This window comes from Dermacentor variabilis, chromosome 3 (assembly GCF_050947875.1).
Source record: "Dermacentor variabilis isolate Ectoservices chromosome 3, ASM5094787v1, whole genome shotgun sequence".
Classification (NCBI taxonomy): domain Eukaryota; kingdom Metazoa; phylum Arthropoda; class Arachnida; order Ixodida; family Ixodidae; genus Dermacentor; species Dermacentor variabilis.
Window position 1 is genome coordinate 115,392,336 of NC_134570.1, and position 19,977 is coordinate 115,412,312.

At 43.5% G+C, this 19,977-nt stretch overlaps 1 protein-coding gene across 2 annotated transcripts; it reads right to left on the bottom strand.

The window, feature by feature from the left end:
- Positions 1-8,296: 8,296 nt before the first annotated feature.
- LOC142576202 (salivary anticoagulant protein P23-like) lies at positions 8,297-19,517 on the bottom strand. 2 transcript variants are annotated; one of them, XM_075686220.1, is made up of 4 exons: positions 19,465-19,517; positions 17,456-17,526; positions 15,144-15,542; positions 8,297-8,645 (listed from the first exon to the last, which is right to left on the bottom strand). In XM_075686220.1, exons 2-4 carry the CDS (start codon positions 17,496-17,498, stop codon positions 8,434-8,436), a joined length of 654 nt encoding a protein of 217 aa, XP_075542335.1. In that variant the 5' UTR covers positions 17,499-17,526; positions 19,465-19,517; the 3' UTR covers positions 8,297-8,433. The 2 variants fall into 2 exon arrangements, with proteins under 2 accessions (XP_075542335.1, XP_075542333.1); XM_075686218.1 differs by having other exon boundaries at positions 8,297-8,675.
- Positions 19,518-19,977: the final 460 nt, after the last annotated feature.

Consider the following 19,977-nt stretch of genomic DNA (forward strand, 5'->3'; position numbering starts at 1 on the left):
GGTAACTAGAAGGCGAAGGAGACATCTCTAGGCTCGACTACTAAAGCAAGCTGTTTTTGTTATACGTGTCCGTCTCCTATCTCCATCGCACCGCGACAATATTCTTAAACCGTGGTGGCAGGCTCCCTAGCTCTACGATGTCAAAATGGTTCAGTATAGTTGGGAAAGTGCACTTTGACAAAACAGGACATTTGTGGGTGGAAACGATCTGCGCATCCAAGGACAGGAATAAGAAAATATGCATTTGCGCAGCGACACAGTGGTGGGGAATTGTCACATGGTTTGGAGTGATTGCTCGTGATAACGGCCTGGCCTTCAAGAGCGCGTCTTGCGTGCGAATCATAAGACACACAGTGTAGAGGATGCGAGAACAATTTATTGGTCAAAACGCAGGACCGTTGCTTGATCAATCAGGGAGGTCGCTGCGCAACTTCCAGAATGGATTAGTGAGCTAACGCTACGCTCTGCCGCGCATGGAGAACGGCAAACGGTAAGAAATAGTGTGTGCGCTGTTGCCGGAGCAATCGAATTAACCGACCTGCAGGTAACTGGTTTAGAGACTTTGCCATTGTTCAGTGCAGCATTTCGTCTCACACTGAGTTCACTGACGTCCACCACCAGGAATAGCAAAAGTGCTAAGGCCAAAACAAAAAAATTTTCAGTTGTATTTCATTGAAAACTTGAAGGTGATTTCTTGCAAAGGGAATCAAGGTCAAGTTCGGTAGTTTTGTGGCGCCTTTGAAGTTACCTTACGCGCACTTTACCACTGAGGTGGCCCTACTTCGTAGGTTGAGTCAAGCTACGGGGCGTTTAACATCGGCTTCAATCCAAGCGCCCGCATTTTGCCAACGCCCTGCGGCGGAAAGCAGCCATTTTTTTTACTACATTTATACATTTTCTTACTGCACTCGATCACATATTCGTTAATAAAATCGATTCTTGCTCCGTTACTGAAGCACATGTCATATGTGCAGATATATACGAGCAGCGCTTGAAGCCACCCGTGGGGATTTTGCTACGGCGTAACGCCTAGCTAGGCCAATCGTGGATGACGTCGCCACTAACGAGGGCGTAGCTGCATGATTCTTTGGAAGTTGCCTTTTCACATATGGATCGCCATTCGAAATTTTGCCAACCGATACTTCTCCGGGTAGGGCAACCGTCCAGCTTCCGCTAAATAAAAGGGAAGTACGGTGCTAACTTCCTGTAGAAGTTACTGCTCCCCTCATTTAGTTGCGCCGTTAGTTCGCGTAATGCAATATTGCGCACCCGTCGCGCGGCATTCACAAACTTCCTGCGAGACGAACTGCTCAAGTCGAGAATGGCAAAGTGTATAAAACGGGCACCTGGAGGTTGCCAATTTCACTGCATAACCAAAAGTGAATAGACTAATCTTTCTGGTAGATGCTGATCGTGATGCGCGGTCCTCATTGAGACGTTGGCTCACTGACGAATACAGCCAATTGAGCCGCACTTTCGCTCATTGATGAATTCGCACCCCTGCGTTCGGCTAAGACAACTCTATTCGCAGCCTTTCTGCGCTATTATGAACAGCACGGTAGAGATGCGTTTAAAGACCCGATGCCAGGAGTGAGCGCTCAATGACATGTAACAATTATGCTCCACCATTCTATCGCTGTGCTCATGCACATATTTTTTCAAGTGATTTATTTCATCATGAATTAAAACATACATTTTGACACGTGTACTTGTTTTATAGGGCGACCACATTTCACCGTCTAACAAATGTCATCGCACAGCGCAGGACGCGCCTGCATGTATCGGAAGTTTCTAGAATGATATCGATGGTTCCATCCGCTGTCTCTCATCGAACCTTGTGGAATCTCATCGCATGTAAGCGCGACACGAATGGTCTAAAACTTTGTGGAAGACACGCGGGTCGCAGCGATTACACTGGGACGTCCGACGACTGATGTATAAAAGTTGACGCGCTTGACCCGCAGATCAGATTTTGACGATCGCCGACTGTGTTCGCCGCTGTCGCCGTTCTTTAAGTGTAGCCTGTTTTCGTGGGCACAGGTTCGCCCAATAAAAGTTAGTTTCGTCTTTCACAGTATTGCTACTGTGTTCTTTATACGTCGCTACCACGTGACATCTGGTGGAGGAGCTGGGTCAATATTTTATCCATTGGTACAGCGGGAAAGGGTGGCGAAAAGGCAACTGAATGCCTGACAATGCGCTAATCCCCCCCTAGACCACGATGTTCCACAACAGTCAGCGTGTCACCCTATGTAAAGCACAATTGCAGTGAAAAAAAATACTAAGCCGTGGTTTCTTGCAATTCCTTTTCTGCAACACGCTGAGAGTTCTCACTCTGAAATTTTTAGTTAAGTCAATCCATGCTTTTCTATCCGTGCTGGGGCATTTTCTTGTCGTAAAGAAAAGAAACCTGCGTGGAACAATCGATACGCACATACAACATTTGTCGCAATGGCGGCTTCGTTTATTTGGTCACATTTCTCGCATTCTCATTCCAAAACGACGCGACAAGTGCAGCATTGTGTTTCGTGATTGCATTCGTTCAAGACATTATACTTAATTTGGAAAATTATATGTTGTTGTGCTTCGTTTTTCCAAGGAACGAGCGCACAAATTAGAGACACAGTAGGAATACAACGCTTACACGTCAGCTGATATATGTGCTAATCCACCACGGTAGCCCATGCGCTGCTGAGCTTCAGAGGGGGCCGAAATGATGAAACACGCCGGTCCTTCAATTGACGTGCACGGAAAAGAACGCCAGGTGGTCAAAATTAATCCGGTGTCCTTCATTATATGGCATCCCTCGGAATCGGTTTTAGCAGATAAAATCCCAGAATTTATTTTACGAGTATAGGCGCATACCGATATCTGTAATCCGCAGCATCAATCACAGAAAAATTGTGGAAATACGATGCACATATTGCTATTTAATTGAAACGAACCTTTATCGAAGCGGTTAATTTAATGTTATAAATCATAACTGCGCCTGTACAAGAACCTTCGTTGGGCTATCATGCAACTTCCAGTCCTTTGCAATATATATGCTTATGCAGTGCACAAGTCTCACGTACCATCGAAAATGAAAAAAAAAGTCCTATTGCCCATACCTCCCGTAGCTAATCACATCATATAACATATAGAAAAAACGGGTCGTGATTTACGGTCCTATACGTTTCATATTAGATTACTGGAAAGGGGAGTTATGAAGTTAGTTTCTTGAATAGGAACCTTACGCAATGTCTATGCACTAGACCGTTCAGAAGCTAATGAGAAATGCAAATGGCAGTTCACGCGACTGCGTATGATGGGACGACAAAGCAGTTGTGTCGCGAACACGACGGTGACGTTTCTTGAGGAATTTGATGAGGAGAAGATGGGCAGAGAGCTGCACGATGCAAAAGACAGTGATAAGTTGGCTATTATTCATCCGTTTCTTTTCTGCGTCTCTAAACCAAGTGTAGCTGGCGCTCGCGCGTAATCGCTGGCAGGCGGTATTGGCCTCGAGCTCCACCACTGGAAAAGCTGGCGCCACCGTCGGCGTGACGTGCTAGGAGGGATCACGTGGACATAGCGGCCGCGTCGGCTGCTTCGGGAGCGCCGAAGCGAGCTGAAAACGAGTTTGAATTCCCTCGTACGCTGCGGTCCTCATTTAGTGGTGAAATTTTCCCGCCTCGAGTGTCTCCTTTACAACGCTTGAAAGCACTACAATGAGTAGTGGCTGCCTTTGAAGGCGCGCAACATGGTAGGCTACTGCTCGGTGCCGCAGGGCCGGACGCACGTAACGGAGTCCGGTGTCAGCCTTATTCACACGTAGCCGCAGGACAAGAAGCTGCGTGAAGCTTGGCTCGCGAAACATAAAACCGGCAAACAGTCATCGGCTACAACTCGGGTATGCAGCAAGCACAGACGCGAGGAAGATTTCTGCTACGGCGCCCGGTCTGCGATGTTCTGAAAACGCGCACCGAGACGCTCGCTCGAGTCTGCTGCACGACTAATGTTATGGCGGTTCGGTCTATCAACTTGTCGATGCTATAGATACTGGCAAGTTCAGTGGAGTGGAGAGGCAGCGGTAAGAAGCACATTTAAAAAAGGCATGGCATATGGTCATGTTTGTGTTATGAATTAATGCACTGGATTACAAAAAAGGAGCAGCGGGAAATTGCACGCTGAGAATACCGATAAACATACAGTGTGACGCAACTGGAAAAATAATATTGAAGAGTCAAAGAATTTAGAAGAAAAAAAAAAGATGGAATCGTCGCGACGGCACATCATAGTCCATGTAGGCGTCGAAGTCTCTACAATGAAGTTATTTTTGAACAGCTCTGATATCTGCCACGCAACAATAGTTGCTTGCATACTGTCAAATGCTCATATTCTGCGGCCTAAAGCTCATGGCACGGTGCGAGAACGCGCGCGCGGAGAAAGCGAAACAGTGCACGGACAAGCATGCAGACGCGCAGTCGTTCGCTGCGAATCTGCGCGATCGCTGCATTGAGGCTTCATTCTGTTACGCTCCATTTAGTGATACAAACACTATAAGAACATATTTAACATATTTTGCTCTCAGCGTTTACCTACCTTTCACGCAAGAAGCCGGTTCGGGAGACTCCATCGAGGCGACCACGCGCAGTGGCGTTCACTGTACGTATTCGGTAAAGAGATAGCGTCTGTAAACGATTGTGTGCTCTCAGTTTGCCCAAGATTATTATTTAGACAGTAAAGAACTTCTCTCGTTTCGAAAGTACTTACAGAAATGTCCGGGAGAGCTCGCGCGTGGTGTTTTCAGTGAGCGCTGACAGCAAAACCTATGAGGAGCGCGCCGCTTGATCCCTCAGACTACGCCAGCGAGGCGCTTCCGATAGATGGCGACTCCGTAACTCCTCGCCGCCAATACATTAGGTAATGCTCGCGCCAATCGTCTCCAAGAGCTTGGTGGAGTGGGCGTTCGAGATGTGTGGGTGCGGCTGTGGCCTAATGGTTAGAAAATTGGGCTGTTGTACTGGCAGACGGAGATTCAATCGCGCCATCGTAATTATCTGTAGAGAAACCATTCCGCAACAGAGCAGCGAACAGCCATCAGGGCGAGCAAAGCATATGAGAGTTCGGGAAAGCCTTTTATACGCCTCGCAGCTCATTCCGGCTCCGAAAATGTGGCTGCGCTTCTCTGCATCATGTCCCTCGTTATGTTCGTTTTCCGCTTGTTCAAGACACCTTATTAAGACGAAAGCCTTGATGACGCATGGGTCGAAAAATTGACCGTTCGCCGTTACGGCAGACAAATTTAAGCGCGTGTGCCCGCATTTCTGTAGCAATAATAATAACAAAAGAAAGAGCTCGATTAACTCTATTCGCGTTGAACGGAAGCTTCCAAATAATCAGTGCGACCAAAAAAGCGCCTGCTTGTGGTTGTTCCTGTTTTCTTTGCTGCACAAAGTACACGTGTCTTGCATAGTTTTGAGGAAGATAAGTACGGCTGCGAGAACTGGAAATAAATGTCTCGTGGAAAGTTAGTGCTGTGGGTTTTTCTAATTTGCCTTTCCGAGTGCCTCTCATTCTGCGTGCTCTACAAGACAGTAGAAGCAGCCCTATGTACAAGTCCGTGTAGCTACCCTCGTCGATTGAAGTGACAAAATAAAAGAAGAAATCGCTCAGTGAACTGGCATATGTGTCTTATTGGTCTTGATAGACTCCCCACTATCACTCTAGCGTGCCTTAACCACTCAGAACCAGTGGCGATGTCTCAGGGGCAGAAAAAGAGACCAAGAGCAAAACATGTAAAGTGAAAACGAGTAATAAGAAATAACCACGCAGTCGCATGTTCCATGAGCGTGCAAGCGATCGCCTGCATCCTCTTTAGCGTAAGTTAAAGGGACTGTCGATATTTTGGATTACCACTTCACTTCTGGCTTATCGCACAGGAAGGCATATGTCTATAGGCCTTAGGAACCATTTCCACAAAATGTACTCCTGAAATTGCCACTTTGTAGTAGCAGGCACTGGATACCTACAGCCGCCACTGCCTTTAGAAGGCTGGACTGTTCTTTCTGCAGGTTTTGCTTAATACGATTTCTCTGCGCTGTGATTGTCACATGCATTAGGGCCCCACCATGTGCGAGGTGATGTCTTCATGCATCCTACAGCTGCCAGCTTGTGCATGAATTACTGATGTGCCATGAAGGGGAAATGAGGTGTAGTCACTTACAGACAGGTGTTTCTACATTTAAGAGAAAGCTGAGCAAGCGTAAGATTTTACAGCATATTGTAAATATTGGAAGCGCGAAACCCCTAATCAACACCAGATTGAGTTTGATAAATTATGGATTGGATTATGATTATGACTGCGTATAGTGACCGCTCTGAAATGCGAGAACTTCCCACTCGATAGGGCAAACGTGCTATACAGAGCTACGCCTCGGCGAACACCACGCGCGAGGCCTAATTTGGCTGCGATTACGTCATGCGCGGCGGGACAACGGTGTCATTCACGCCCGCGAAATATGCATGGTCGAGTAATGGCTTATTTCCTCTACACGAATATGCGAAAGTAACGTGCGTGGTAGCGTGGTTACAACAATATATGCTATTATACGCTATGACCCCTTTTCTTTACATTGGTTCCAGCAAGCGATCTCCTCTGACCGCTTCTAAAGACGGCAAAGCAACGCTCCCCCGAAGGGCAGAGGAAAATTTGCGCACACGCTGGCCACGTTTTTCACACATGCATCAGAACACCCACTCAGAGGCATCGGCAACAATGTGTGTGGTACATGCTTCTTCATTATTTCTGGGGGATAAGGAGGCCGCTTTAATATGTTTAGCAGCTGCACGCACGCGGTATAAAGCTCGTTTCAAATAAACGCCTCACGGTGGGGGCGCAAGATATTAAAGAGAAAATCACTGCCGGCATGACGTCGACGCTGCCGATCATGCGATAAATCGGCAGAATCTGTGAGATGATTTGTTTCATTATACTGAAACACTCATTGCCTTTATATTATTCTATCGACACCCCAGGCGCATTTTTGCTGTCCTCATTCCATTGTAGTCACCGCGATGTTCCGTGTGAAGTCCAATGGCGATGCAACCGTCGCCGTGTGCCGCATGCTGTAGAGGAGACTGAAAGCAGAGGAGAGGGAATAGAAGAAAGCAGACGATCGCACTTCAATCTCTCGCGCGCATGGGAGGAAAGCTGGGAGGAAACGCGCCGTCTTGCGTCGCGCGGAAACCCCCTATGGAGCGCAGGGAGGGGAGCGGCGTGGTACTCTGGCAGAAACAGTGCCGCGCATACCTCATCTAGAAAGCGATATGCGTCGGGGGCTGTCACTAGCAGCGAGAGCGGCTCATATCGTCGTGCTTGCAGGGTTCTCGCCGCTCAGTTTGCGTTGAAGCGATAGAAGGCCACTTCGCTCGGTGCTGCGGCCGCGCTCCCTGACGCAAGCGTTTTGACAGCGAGTGTTCGCGGTCCTGGATTGTGGTGTGTTCACATTCGTCTGTGCGTGTTGGCACCATAATTCAGTTAGTAAGCGAATGTTTGAAAGTTTTATTATCCTTACCTTACATATATATCTGTCTGAGCATTTGCTATCGCATTCGATGGTTTGCCTTCCAGGCAAAACTGATATTTTTTTTTTCTAGTGACCATTTGTTTAAATTTCAATGCCTATTTCATGCTAAATTGTGACATTGTTGCCAGATATTAAACGCGAAAGCGTTAAGGGCCCCGCGTCGTAGAAAATCTTGCATCGGCTCCCGACGGCCCACGTCTAGAGTCCAGCGTCGAACATCGCTTCGGCACAAAGAAATTTAAATCCCCCGAACCACGCATACCGAACCATTCTTCTACCACCATAGTTGCTCCTACCTTGTCATTCATTCTTTACAAAGTTATTCCTTGGATTATTGAGAACAGCAGCTCACAAACAAATTTAATGAGAAAAAAGCACCGAATGCGCATATTTTGTATGTTAGCTCTTCTCGAATTGAAATAATAAAAGCAAGAAAAGTAAGAGCAGTTCCACTCAAGCTAGAGGCCCTCGTTTCTACCAGAAAGCTTGCCTTCGGACATACCGTTCATCGCTAGTGTTTCGCGCTAAACGTTTCATGAGATGCAGTTGCCGGAAAGCATGAAAAGCTTAAGCGTCCTCCAAGTTTTTGTTGAGAAAACTGTATGAGTGCCGGTAGCATTTTTCAAAAAAAAAAGGGCATTAGTCGAGGCAATTTTTGTGGGCACTCTGTCAGGTCACGAAGCGTTTGCCTCGCAACCATAAACTTGTAAAAAAAAAACGCAGACTCCATGTCCCCACCAGTTTATTTCAAGGTTCTATACACGTTATTCCATGCTTAATCCACAATCTTTTGAAACCAGTACAGTGACTCAGAAGAGGCAAATTTGCAAGTCGTGGGGCATATTTTTGGCATAGGTGTCAATTAGGGGAATGGCGCGGGGAAGATAGCAAGGGCATTGTTCATCGCCTCTCGGAAACTTCCGTACAGTAGTGCCGCCAGTTGGTCCTGGATGTTGGCCTTGATCGCGTCGTGGAACTGCTTACGGCGCTCCCTGTTCAGGCCCTGCCAGGTACTTTCGTATATCACGAGCTCCAGTGAATTGAGGCTGATGGCCTTCAAGGTGGCAGGAGCAGCTGCATGTAAGGTGACCGGCCCATGTGCGTCTAATTAATGGCACGCATAATAAACACATGTCATTAGTATATATATATATATATATATATATATATATATATATATATATATATATATATATATATATATATATATATATATATATATATATTTAAAAAAGAAGAGCGCGTAGGAAAACATAACAGGGGTTTACCGACGTCGCGACTGTGGTCCGGACGTCATCAAGAGGGTGATTGCCAGCTCACACAGTTTCATCTATACAGTTTTCTTTTTTCTGTAGAAACAAACCAAAGCGAGAGACAGACAACCAAAACGTGAATACAAAGTTTACGAACTTGCATGTACACCCTGGGACATTAAAAAGAAAAAAAATGGCAATCTATGACCGCGAGCACGTGTACATTTAGCGGCGTCATGAATGCCAACACGTGCGTTGGTTCATGTGAAAGTCAACGAATACAACAGTGAATACAAACTTGCACATACATACAGTGGTGCTACAACGGTAGTACAAAGTTGTGCGCACACAGAGTGGCAATATAAAAAAAAGCAGAAGCAATGCAAACGAAGTGGGAAATTTGTGAATAACCCACACGTCAACAAGTTCACATTCAGCCGTGTCCACAGGGGAGGAAGGACGAAAGGCATAGCCAATGGAATCTAGGGTAGAGGAGTGACATGTTAAAAAACAGCATGACTGGGGTCGCAGCTACCAGGTGAGCGTTTCTTTTGTTCTTTGTTTGACGTTGCTGCAACGTTTGCGCGACATTAAATCAGTCAATACATCCCAACTAGCTATAGGACTCCTATGCTGTGACCTCTACTGACCTCTGAGTAGAACTATTTCTGTTCGCTTGTGGTCTTCGCACAAGTGGTATCTTTTCTGTCTGCGGGCAAGCTATTTTTTATCGCAAGTCTACGTATACGTGAAAAATAAAATAAAATACAAATGACAAGTTATATCATAAGGTGAAATAATAAACGTGATATATACATATGTAATATGATAATATATATATATATATATATATATATATATATATATATATATATATGTATATATATATATATATATATATATATATATATATATACCGTTAACGCGTTTCGGATTACGAGAAAGCATTTGATTCAGTCGAAACCTCGGCAGTCTTGGAGGCATTACGGAATCAGGGTGTAGACGAGCCATGTGTAAAAATACTGACAGATATCTACAGTGGCTCCACAGTCAATGTAGCCCTTCAAAAAGAAAACAACAAAATCCGAATAAAGAAAGGCGTCAGGCAGGGAGAGCCTCTTTACAGACGGTATTCAGAGATCTGGATTGGGAAGAATTGGGGATAAGAGTTAATGAAGAATACCTTAGTAAATTGCGATTCGCTGATGATATTGCCTTGCTTTGTAATTCAGGGGACCAATTGCAATGCATGCTCACTAACTTGGAAAGGTAAAGTAGAAAGGTGGATCTAAAAATTAATCTGCAGAAAACTAAAGTAATGTTTAACAGTCTCGGAAGAGAAAAGGAGTTTACGATAGGTAGCGAAGCACTGGAAGTGGTAAGAGAGAGAGAGATGCAAATGAGAGAAAGACAGGGAGTGGAATTGGTAAGGGAATGGAATACATCTACTTAGGGCAGGTAGTGAACGCCGATCCGGATCACGAGGCTGAATTAATCAGAAGGATAAGAATAGGCTGGGGTGCATTTGGCAGACGTTCTCAGATCATGAACAGCAGGTTTCCATTATCCCTCAAGGGAAAACTGTATAACAGCTGTGTCTTACCAGCCCTCGCGTACGGGGCAGAAACCTGTAGGCTTACGAAAAGGGTTCTACTTAAATGGAGGACGACGCAACGAGCTATGGAAAGAAGAATGATGGGTGTAACGTTAATGGATAACAAAAGAGCAGATTGGGTGAGGGAGCAAACGCGAGTTAATGACATCTTAGTTGAAATCAAGAAAAAGAAATGGGCATGGGCAGGACATGTAATAAGGAGGGAAGGTAACCGATGGTCATTAATTGTTACGGACTGGATTGCAAGGGAAGGGAAGCGCATAGCAGGGCGGGGCAGAAAATTAGGTGGACGGATGAGATAACGCAGTTTGCAGGGACGACATGGCCAAAATTAGTACACGACCGGGATTGTTGGAGAATTATGGGAGAGGCCTTTGCCCTGCAGTGGGGGTAACTAGGCTAATCATATATATATATATATATATATATATATATATATATATATATATATATATATATATATATATATATCACTTCATAAACGTGCACTATAAAATGTGTCAGACATAACCCTCAGGATTTGTATAGGGCAACCAGGACCCGCTGTGGTTAACGTAGTCGTTATGTTATTGGCCGGCTAACCACGAGGTCGCGGAATTGAATCGCGGCCACGGCGGCCGCATTTCGATGGGGGCGAAATGCGAGTACACTCGTGTAGTTAGATTTAGGTGCACGTTACAGAACCCCAGGTGGTTCAAAGTTTGAGCAGTCACCCACTACGGCATTCCTCATAGTCAGATCGTGATGTTGGCACGTAAAACTCCATGTTTAAGGCAACCAAAAAAATTAATCAATGGTGCACCGAACAGGCGTTTCGGCCGCACAATCAATTGCCACAATAAAAGAGAGAAGTAATGACCCATGACAGCTAAAAATGCACGTGCACCCATATTGACATTATGTCGACCAATGGTGATAGGGATTAATGAATATGTTATATAGCAAGGGGCCACGAAACCTGTGAGGAGTTAGCAAACGGAACGGGTAAAAAGGAAAGTTTGCCACCGCTTTCAATAATTTCACGAGTTACCCCTTTAAATTTGTTAAATAGATATGGTTATCGGAGCTCTCTTTTTGGTGCGAACGATACCCAGACTGAAGGATTGTTGCGGTGATTCCATCAATTGAGGGGCCCGGAATACGCACGTTTTTTGATAGCAGAAGATTAGGGAGAGTAGCAGCATGACAATTATGGTTGCTAAAGCGGTATCTGAATGACGTTTCTGTTTGTTCAACGTAGTGTAATTTACAAACAGATCATCCGAGCAAATAGATGCCGTTGTTACTGTCGCACGTGAAATGACCTTTGATGTTGATGTGGAAATCGAAGGCAGTGATCCTTGAAATACAGGATGTCGTCATTTGTGCTCAAGCCCTGCACTATGTTTTCTTGCAAGGTCGGCAACCCGGAATCTCAGGAATCCTCTTTTTAAATGATGTTAAGTTGTCATGTAGATTACTAGACAGTCTGATAACCTACCCGCGGCGGCTCTGGAAATATAACTTTAATGTGATCGCTCTGTGCATACTAGCACAGAGCGATCACATTAAAGTAATATTTCCAGAACCGCCGTGGGTAGGTTGAAATATTTTTTATGGATTTGGAATCGATGCTGAGTAGGATAGCACAAGGTTGCTTTTTGTCTAAACGGACGATCCATTCTCGTGCGGAACAAACCCTTTCGATTAAGCGCATCGGCTCTTTTAACGGTACCATCCACACCATGATGTGGGTCGTTCCGCTCTATTAACACTTCGCGAAGTTCACATTATTCATAGAAATCTGACTATTACGAGCAAAGATTCTTAAGCGGAGCGCGTGAATATTTGGTATAATGGTTTTCCAGTGTTTTGTGTGTGAACTTTCAAAGTGAAGCTAGTGATGTCTGTCCTATGGTTGTCTGTACCACTTAATGGTTAGTTTCTTATTAGTTATGAAAACCGTAACGCCAAGAATGCTAACCGTATGACGAGAGTACTCATGAACATATGGATGTGTGGGCGGTATGAAAATCAGTTATAAATGATAATAGTTCATTTTCACCAGGAGGCCAGATCAGAAAAATGTAATCTATAAACAACTTATAATAAAGAGGTTTTAGTTCACGCTTGGAAAGAAAGTCATTCACGAGAAATGACGTAAAAATGCGAGCATAATTAGGTCCAATGCCAGTGCCCATTGATGTGCCGCTTGTTTGAAGGTAATGCGAGCCATCAAATTCAGAATTATCGAGTTGTAACAATAATTTTACTAATGTATACAGTGTGTCACTACCAACTGTTCTTTTTCCTAAGACAATCTATAATATGCATTAACAACTGCCTCAATGCCTTCCTTATGGGGGATGTTTGTTTAGAGTGAAACTGCATCTAACGTCACGTGGAGAGAATTAATTATCTGGTAGACGGAGGTCACTGATTTCCAACAAAAAATGACTCGTATCTTTAAGACAGGATGAGAAAGTACATGGAAGGCTGGTGATTATTACATCAACGTAACGCGAAAATTGCTCCATGACAGTGCCAATGCCCGAAACAATGAGGCATGCGGGTCAGATTTCTTTGTCGACTGGTCAATAAACCCACACACGCTACTTGAAGGCATCAATGTTGCCGGATTCGAGACCCCCGTTATGTAATAAATGAGAAGAAAGGGGGTTAACCCAGGGGCCCCATTTTTATTAGTCATATCATAGAAGCCAACAAACACTGACACAACGGACAACATAGGGGATATTACTTGTGCTTAATAAATCAAATAAAGAAACCGTAAATTAATTGAAATGAAAGTGGATAAAAAAACCACTTACCGCTGGTGGGGAACGATCCACAAACTTCGCATTTCGCGTGCGGTGCTCTACCAATTGAGCTGCAGCAACCCCGTTTCCCCAACCACTTTCTTGGTTATTTACGTTTCCTAGTAGAAACCTTAGAGTGTTGCACAGCGCCACCACTCACAGACCTTGGCGGCGACGTGGAACAACCTTTCTGCCACAGGCGTTACGAGAACGGGATCTTCTTTTTTGGGGTGAAGGCAACTGGTGAACAAACCGACACGTGCTACCTGAATACATCAATGTTGCCGAATTCGAGACCCTCGTTATGCAACAAACGAGAAAAAAGGGCTTATAGGAAACGGGTTTATATATATATATATATATATATATATATATATATATATATATATATATATATATATATATGTATATGTATCAAATAATGTCAACAGGCAATAGCGTGAATTACGGCATCAGATGGATTGTTGGATTCATGGCAAATGTTTAAAGAAAAAAACAAAGAAATAGAAATGGACGAAAAAAGAGCTGACTGTGAGTGGGATACGAATCCATGTCTCCGGATTACGCGTTCGATGCTCTTATCAAGTGAGCTACCACGGCACAACTTTCATATCTACGTTATTGAGTATTATATTTGTGCTAGATATTCAAGAAAGTGGATGGGAAAACAGTGCCGAAGAAGCTGAATGGGTAAGTTGATCGCATGCGTAGTGCAAAGATGTGGGTTCGTATCCCACCTGCGGACAGTTGGGCTTTCGTCCATGTACATTTCCCTATGGCATATCACTTCTAGATTAATTTCTGATTGAAATAAGTAGCTCCCCTTTTGCTTTACTTTGTTACATGGTGTCATCTTTCTGCTGGCTTGATATGATTGTAACTTATGAAAATCGGACTCCGCACACACAGACACACACGCACGCGCACGCACATACACAAAGGGTGTTTCAGTAAACACTTTCAAAACTATTAAAGGTTGCCTGCGGCATGTATCATGACTCTACTTCATGAGCTGGTCTACTCGAAGAGGCGGAAATTATTTGTAAAAGAAATTGAAATGCATAGTCACCTAATTACCAAAAGTCACTAATTCAGTTTCTAGCTAATTATGTATGGCTCATACTGCAATTTTTCTTTCTATTCATGGAGTTTGCAAGGCGGATCCACGTGGAACGAATTCTGAGGATGACACCAGTTTTGACATAATAACTGCCGAACATTGCGGAGAAATGCACTGGCATTCCAGCTGGTTTTATGATTGAATGCATAAAACGATGTTTTCTTAAGAAAGTAGCTGGCTGAAGCAAGAGACGTGAGTTCTAAGGTAGCAAGGGTGCTACGCAGAGTCAAAACTTCGAGCATTCTCCGGCTTGACCACCGCTCCAATAAGAATCGACAAAACAAAAAAGGAGATATTTTGGTGCGGCTTTCATCTTGCAAATGCATAAATAGTCAGCTGCTGCATGTAATATTAAACCTGCCGCGCATTTACAACTGTGAGCAAATCTTTGAGTAAACCATTGACTGAATTTTCATTCTTACACTGTTCCAAAACTATTGGTGTCGGCGATCTCACGCTGAGCATATCGGTTTTCGTGAGATCAGGTAATGAGCATTCGCCTCGAACAGTCATTAGAATAGAGACCTTAGAATAGTTTAACTGGTCGTCGTACACACAAGGGAAGAAATTGTCACTAAGCAATGTGTTTGCCTTACACAAGCCGTTATTTATATTCCATGACGCACTCTCTCATAGCGCTAATTTTTGGCACCTGAAGATATCACTTCTTTAACAATTTCGCAGAGGATAAAGATTATTACGTTGCGTCTAAAAGAGTGAACCAATTTTTTTTTTTCGTTTTCAAGCAGGGCTTTTGCGTGCGAAGTAATTGGTCTCTCGACTTACATCGGGCGCTTGTGACCTGGACGAACAAGTTCGTGTTGTCAACGAACATGTAGACGCTGAAGCTGCTTGAGCCAAGGATTTCGCCACCCTTTGCCTCGACCTTGTAGGAGACTTGAACGCGATCGAGCGACAAGTGGCAACCGAAAGTCGTGTTCGTCGCCTCCCAAGCCGGCGCACCACAGTCGCCTCGACGTTTGACCATAGACAGGCCGTAAAAATTGCCGGAAGTAAACTTAGCCTTGAAGTCTCGGTCCGTGACAAACGTTTTTTCAAGCTTGACCTCGAAATTCGCCCCCTGTGCCGGATCGAGGTTGCGGATTCCAAGTTCAAAACCCAGTCGATTGGTGAGCACCGTGTCGATGAAGTTGTTTGAGTCTTGTGGGAGCGCGCAGAGGGCTCCTGAAAAGAAGTTCGGTTGGCGTGGTTAAGTCTTGCCGGCTGTGCTGGCCACTTAGCTCAGTTCTCTTTAAAATCGCATCTAACGCACCTGATGAACAGGTAAGCAATATTCGGCAGGTAGGATTTAGATCTGTTTGCCACGTAGCTAAAGGATATCAAAATAGAACCATTAATAGACTTGTAGCTGAGTATTTGAGGGTTGTCCGTGAATTTCACCCGCAGGATAGTGTGTTAATATTTTCATCTCAAAGAAACCCACGACAGGACAGAAGGCACACATGACACAGCACTGTGTCCTGTGTGCCTCCTCTCGTGTTGTGCGTTTCTTTGCGCTAAAAATAATAATATGCAATGCTAACTAGCCCCTCAGTGTGTTTTGTTGAGGAAAGGTTTGCGTATGGAGTGCTAAAACTAAATGAGAATTTTATTTTGAATTTCTTTTCAGAACATCAAGGATCATGGTCGCGTGCGATCACAGATTGCATGTTCTTTTCACGTAGTCTGTCCTATCCTCTACAAACCACAAGCCCAAGAATATTTTAGAGAAGTTTCGCCTTTTGTATTGTCCTTTGTAATTTTGTATTAATAAACGGGTTCCTGTCCTGCACCTGTCCTGTTTACTCATACGTTCCTGAATAGAAACATATCACATAATCTGCGTGTTGTAGCACTTATCGGGCCACTATGTCGCAGCAACTATGGAATGCAGTCAATAAATAATCAAACTATTGCACTGTACAATCAACAGCCTGAAATCATAGAGTATGCAAAATAAACCGCTTATACACTGCGATTCAAGAAAGAAAATTTACCATGTGTTAGAAAATTACCTACCTGCATGTACATAGAACAAACACTACAATGCTTTGCTCATACTATTTATGTATCAAAATTAAGTGCGAATCCATATTGTCACATTTTTGAATATTTCGTTGTATTTTGCTAATTGCTTGCTTTTATGTAAATTTGTTATATGTTAGATACAGATCGTTGTATAACTGACACATGTATTGTGTATGCATATGGTTGATGATTTGTGCGCTTGATTATTTATTTTGCTGATGATGATATACCTAATTTTCTCTGTACACAGTGTATTGTTTGTGTTTGTGTTCTGCTTTGCTGTACTTGATGGAAGTGCTGCCCTGCGGACAGTTGCACCAGGCCCAGTCAGGCGACAGATTGTCTCTTTTTGCCTTTCTTCGTTGGCATTTCTTGAAATGTCCGAATAAAAACGTAAACGAAAAAAAAACTAATTTCTATGATAGTGGCACCGAAGTGCGAAGGAACTCATATGCAAATTTCGAAGTGATAGAATGATTGTCGGCGCCTAGAAAAGCAACTGCACAATTACGCATTGACAGAACGAGCTCAAATTGCGCAATTAACATATTGCCTCCATCGCGTGTCAGCATACTCATCGGCACATATTTCAGTGCACTTCTACAGTTAAAAATACTAAAGCACACATAATTACCCAGCACGGCGATCTGTTAAGTATATTGCAAAGCTGCACGGCGATATTGATAGCAGAAGTGTTTTATCAAATCCGACCAACACGTGGGAAAGCCCACATAGGGAAAACGCGATGATTGACAAATGATCGTGCGCCGTAGAGCCAGCTGCGCGAATAAAAAAACACTTTTATGTTGCGATAAACTTTCCTGCCAATGTGAGGCACATCTTCTCTGCGAATAAAACTTTAGCAAAAAATTTAAATAACGACGCACTGGAGTATACAGAGCCTTATTATAACATGAAACCAGGATCTGCCTGCATGAATGACACCTTGATAATGATGTCTAGCTGTTAAATATTATTACAACTGTATAAGCAGCAACTAGCCCACTAAAAAGCTCTACAGAAATTTAATATGGCGGTGCCACTCGTCTTCGTAAATCTATTCCACTTACCAGCGCTGCAGAGGAGGAGGATGAGAGCAGATAAAGGCGTCATCGTTGATTTTCGAGAGTTGTAACTTCGCCTGCAAAAATTTTCACAATGTTAATCAAGACTAGCGTGCTTTGTCGCGCTACATTTAACGTAATGTGAAGCCTCGAAGGCAGCTGCAACATCTTGCGCATATTGGTCGTACATAATTTGGAGGCACCGTAGCGAAATTTTAGTTTAAGTTTGTCCTTCGTACGGCTGTTTAACGTGCTCAGTAACATAAGTATCGACGCATAACAACACTGTGAGCACGCGAACGCGTTTTACGCTGTAGCTTTAAAATATTAAGCTTTGAAAATAGATAGCGGAATCGCGATAGGTGTCGCAATAAGACATTTGTTATAACGAAGATTTCAATGACCGCACAGAAAGCCATATGATCGTTAGGGAGTTTTTATGTTTAACAAGAAAACTTATTATGTATTGGAAACAAGCCTGCTAAAAATCCATTGTGAGAGATGCCTGAATTCTGTCACATCTGCTAGATTCCTTGGAGAGGTTGACACTATGTGCAAAAGAAATGAATGGGTAATGCAAGTTGATATCAACATATCGCTAAGAATCTTGTAATATAGTGCTAGAGTTCATGTTCGAATTGTGGAATTGAAACCGACCAGGGATAAAGTAATAGGCCTTTAGCAGAAATCCTGTACTTGATACCTGTTTCAAGAGATACGCATTTAAAAGTAGTCGCGAGCTAGATTGATGTTTCCGGTAGCTTTTAGTTATAAACTTTCAAGTTATAACTCTGAAAGAGCGGTGCTGAGCATAAAATTTGTGTTAAATTAAGATTAGTCGCTACAGCTTGGCTTCGTTTTTACATTCGAACATATGCTGAATTGGAAACATATAAATTTTATTACTTAACATTCCTACTAAATACCAACACATTGCGACTTGTCTTGCAAGTAATGTCCATCTCTTTACGTAAGTCACATGATCCGACACAGCTTTCATGACACATAGAGGAGAGCATTTTTAAGGCAACTTCAATTACATTCGATAACCCGGCACATTTACTACACTTAAGCATGAGTTGCACATTTAGTAGATATTCAAAAGACGTTCAAAAGCCTTGTGTCACAGCTTACGTTCATTCTAAAATTTGCGAATAAGTTTGTATAAGATAGCTATCTGAACATCTTGCGCGATAAATATTGCCGTGACAAAATATTAGAGGGCAAAAGTTTGTCGTTTAAGGAAGCGCATGTTCGTTGCATATTTGGCTGATGCGGTCGAGTGCGAGTGATTCACTTGATAGAAATCAGCGACTGTGCAAGTGCTGACTAGTGATTTGGGGCTTTTTATGGCTGCATGTACCTTATTATGAAGTGCTGTACGCACTTCAACTGCTTGTACGCGTAGGACATGAACGCCTAGCGCACGAAAACAGAAGTACTGAAACTTGCTTGGCAATAACATTCTGGGCAATTTATATCCAAGGCTCGAGTAGGCATCCAATGGATCATAGCTAGGTGTATAGCAAGTTTAGCTTATCTTTGTGTATTCATAATCACAGAATAACGCCAAGTAAAGGATCCAGGATTACCAGAAGACAGAACGCTTTCAAGGCTATCGCCACAGTTACTGCCACCATGAAATCGTATGGCCATGAAACACGACGCCCGCCGTCAAGAAATCAATGCAGCTTCGGATTAAGCTAATGAACAACAATATATGGCTCTCACATACTTTTTGGCCAGTAGTGTGGTAGCGCTGCAGATTCTTTCGGCATTTTGACGGTTTGGTATTTATAAGTTTTGGCTTACTCTTAATCCTCGTCATTAAGACACTTCTTTTCAAGCAATCGTACTCCTGTATAAATATCAGACAACTCTAGCCGCACTGCATACAAACACATTTTAACGCAAAAACTGCCGCGTCCCATAAAAATACTTGCTGCCCATTTGCTATGTGACCATCAAGCTTATTTTTTAGCCAGTAGTAGAAAAAAAAATGGGTGAGCTCTCACCTTTGAAGATTTCCTCAGCGTGTGCTGTCGAGACGATAACCCCACAATTATATAGGCAGCAGATCTGTCTAGATTTCCCGCGCACAGAACCATTCTTGTCGTCCACGGAAGATAAGATATTGACAGATAACATTAGCGCTGACCCGTTGTGTCTGCACCAGTTATTGTTTGCTAAGAACCTGCGATGAGATATGGTTTTGTATTTTCCTAGGCATTGTTCTTTCTGACAACTGGCAAGCGCGAACCACGAGAGCGAACTGTATGACCCAGCTGACGCACATGTTATTGTCGCAATATTATTAAGGGACCTAAGAGAGTTTGTCGTACGTGTCGAAATGTTTGTTTGAAGTATTCGTTCACTTAAGGTTTATATCCTCTTTCTCTCAAGCTATTTCATTATAAAAGAAGAAGAATTGTCACGTCTAAGCTTGAGTACTGTCTACAATGTAAACCTTTAACTTTTCATCAGCCATGTACTATCTTGAAGACATCCAGTACTGCTTTGCACCATTC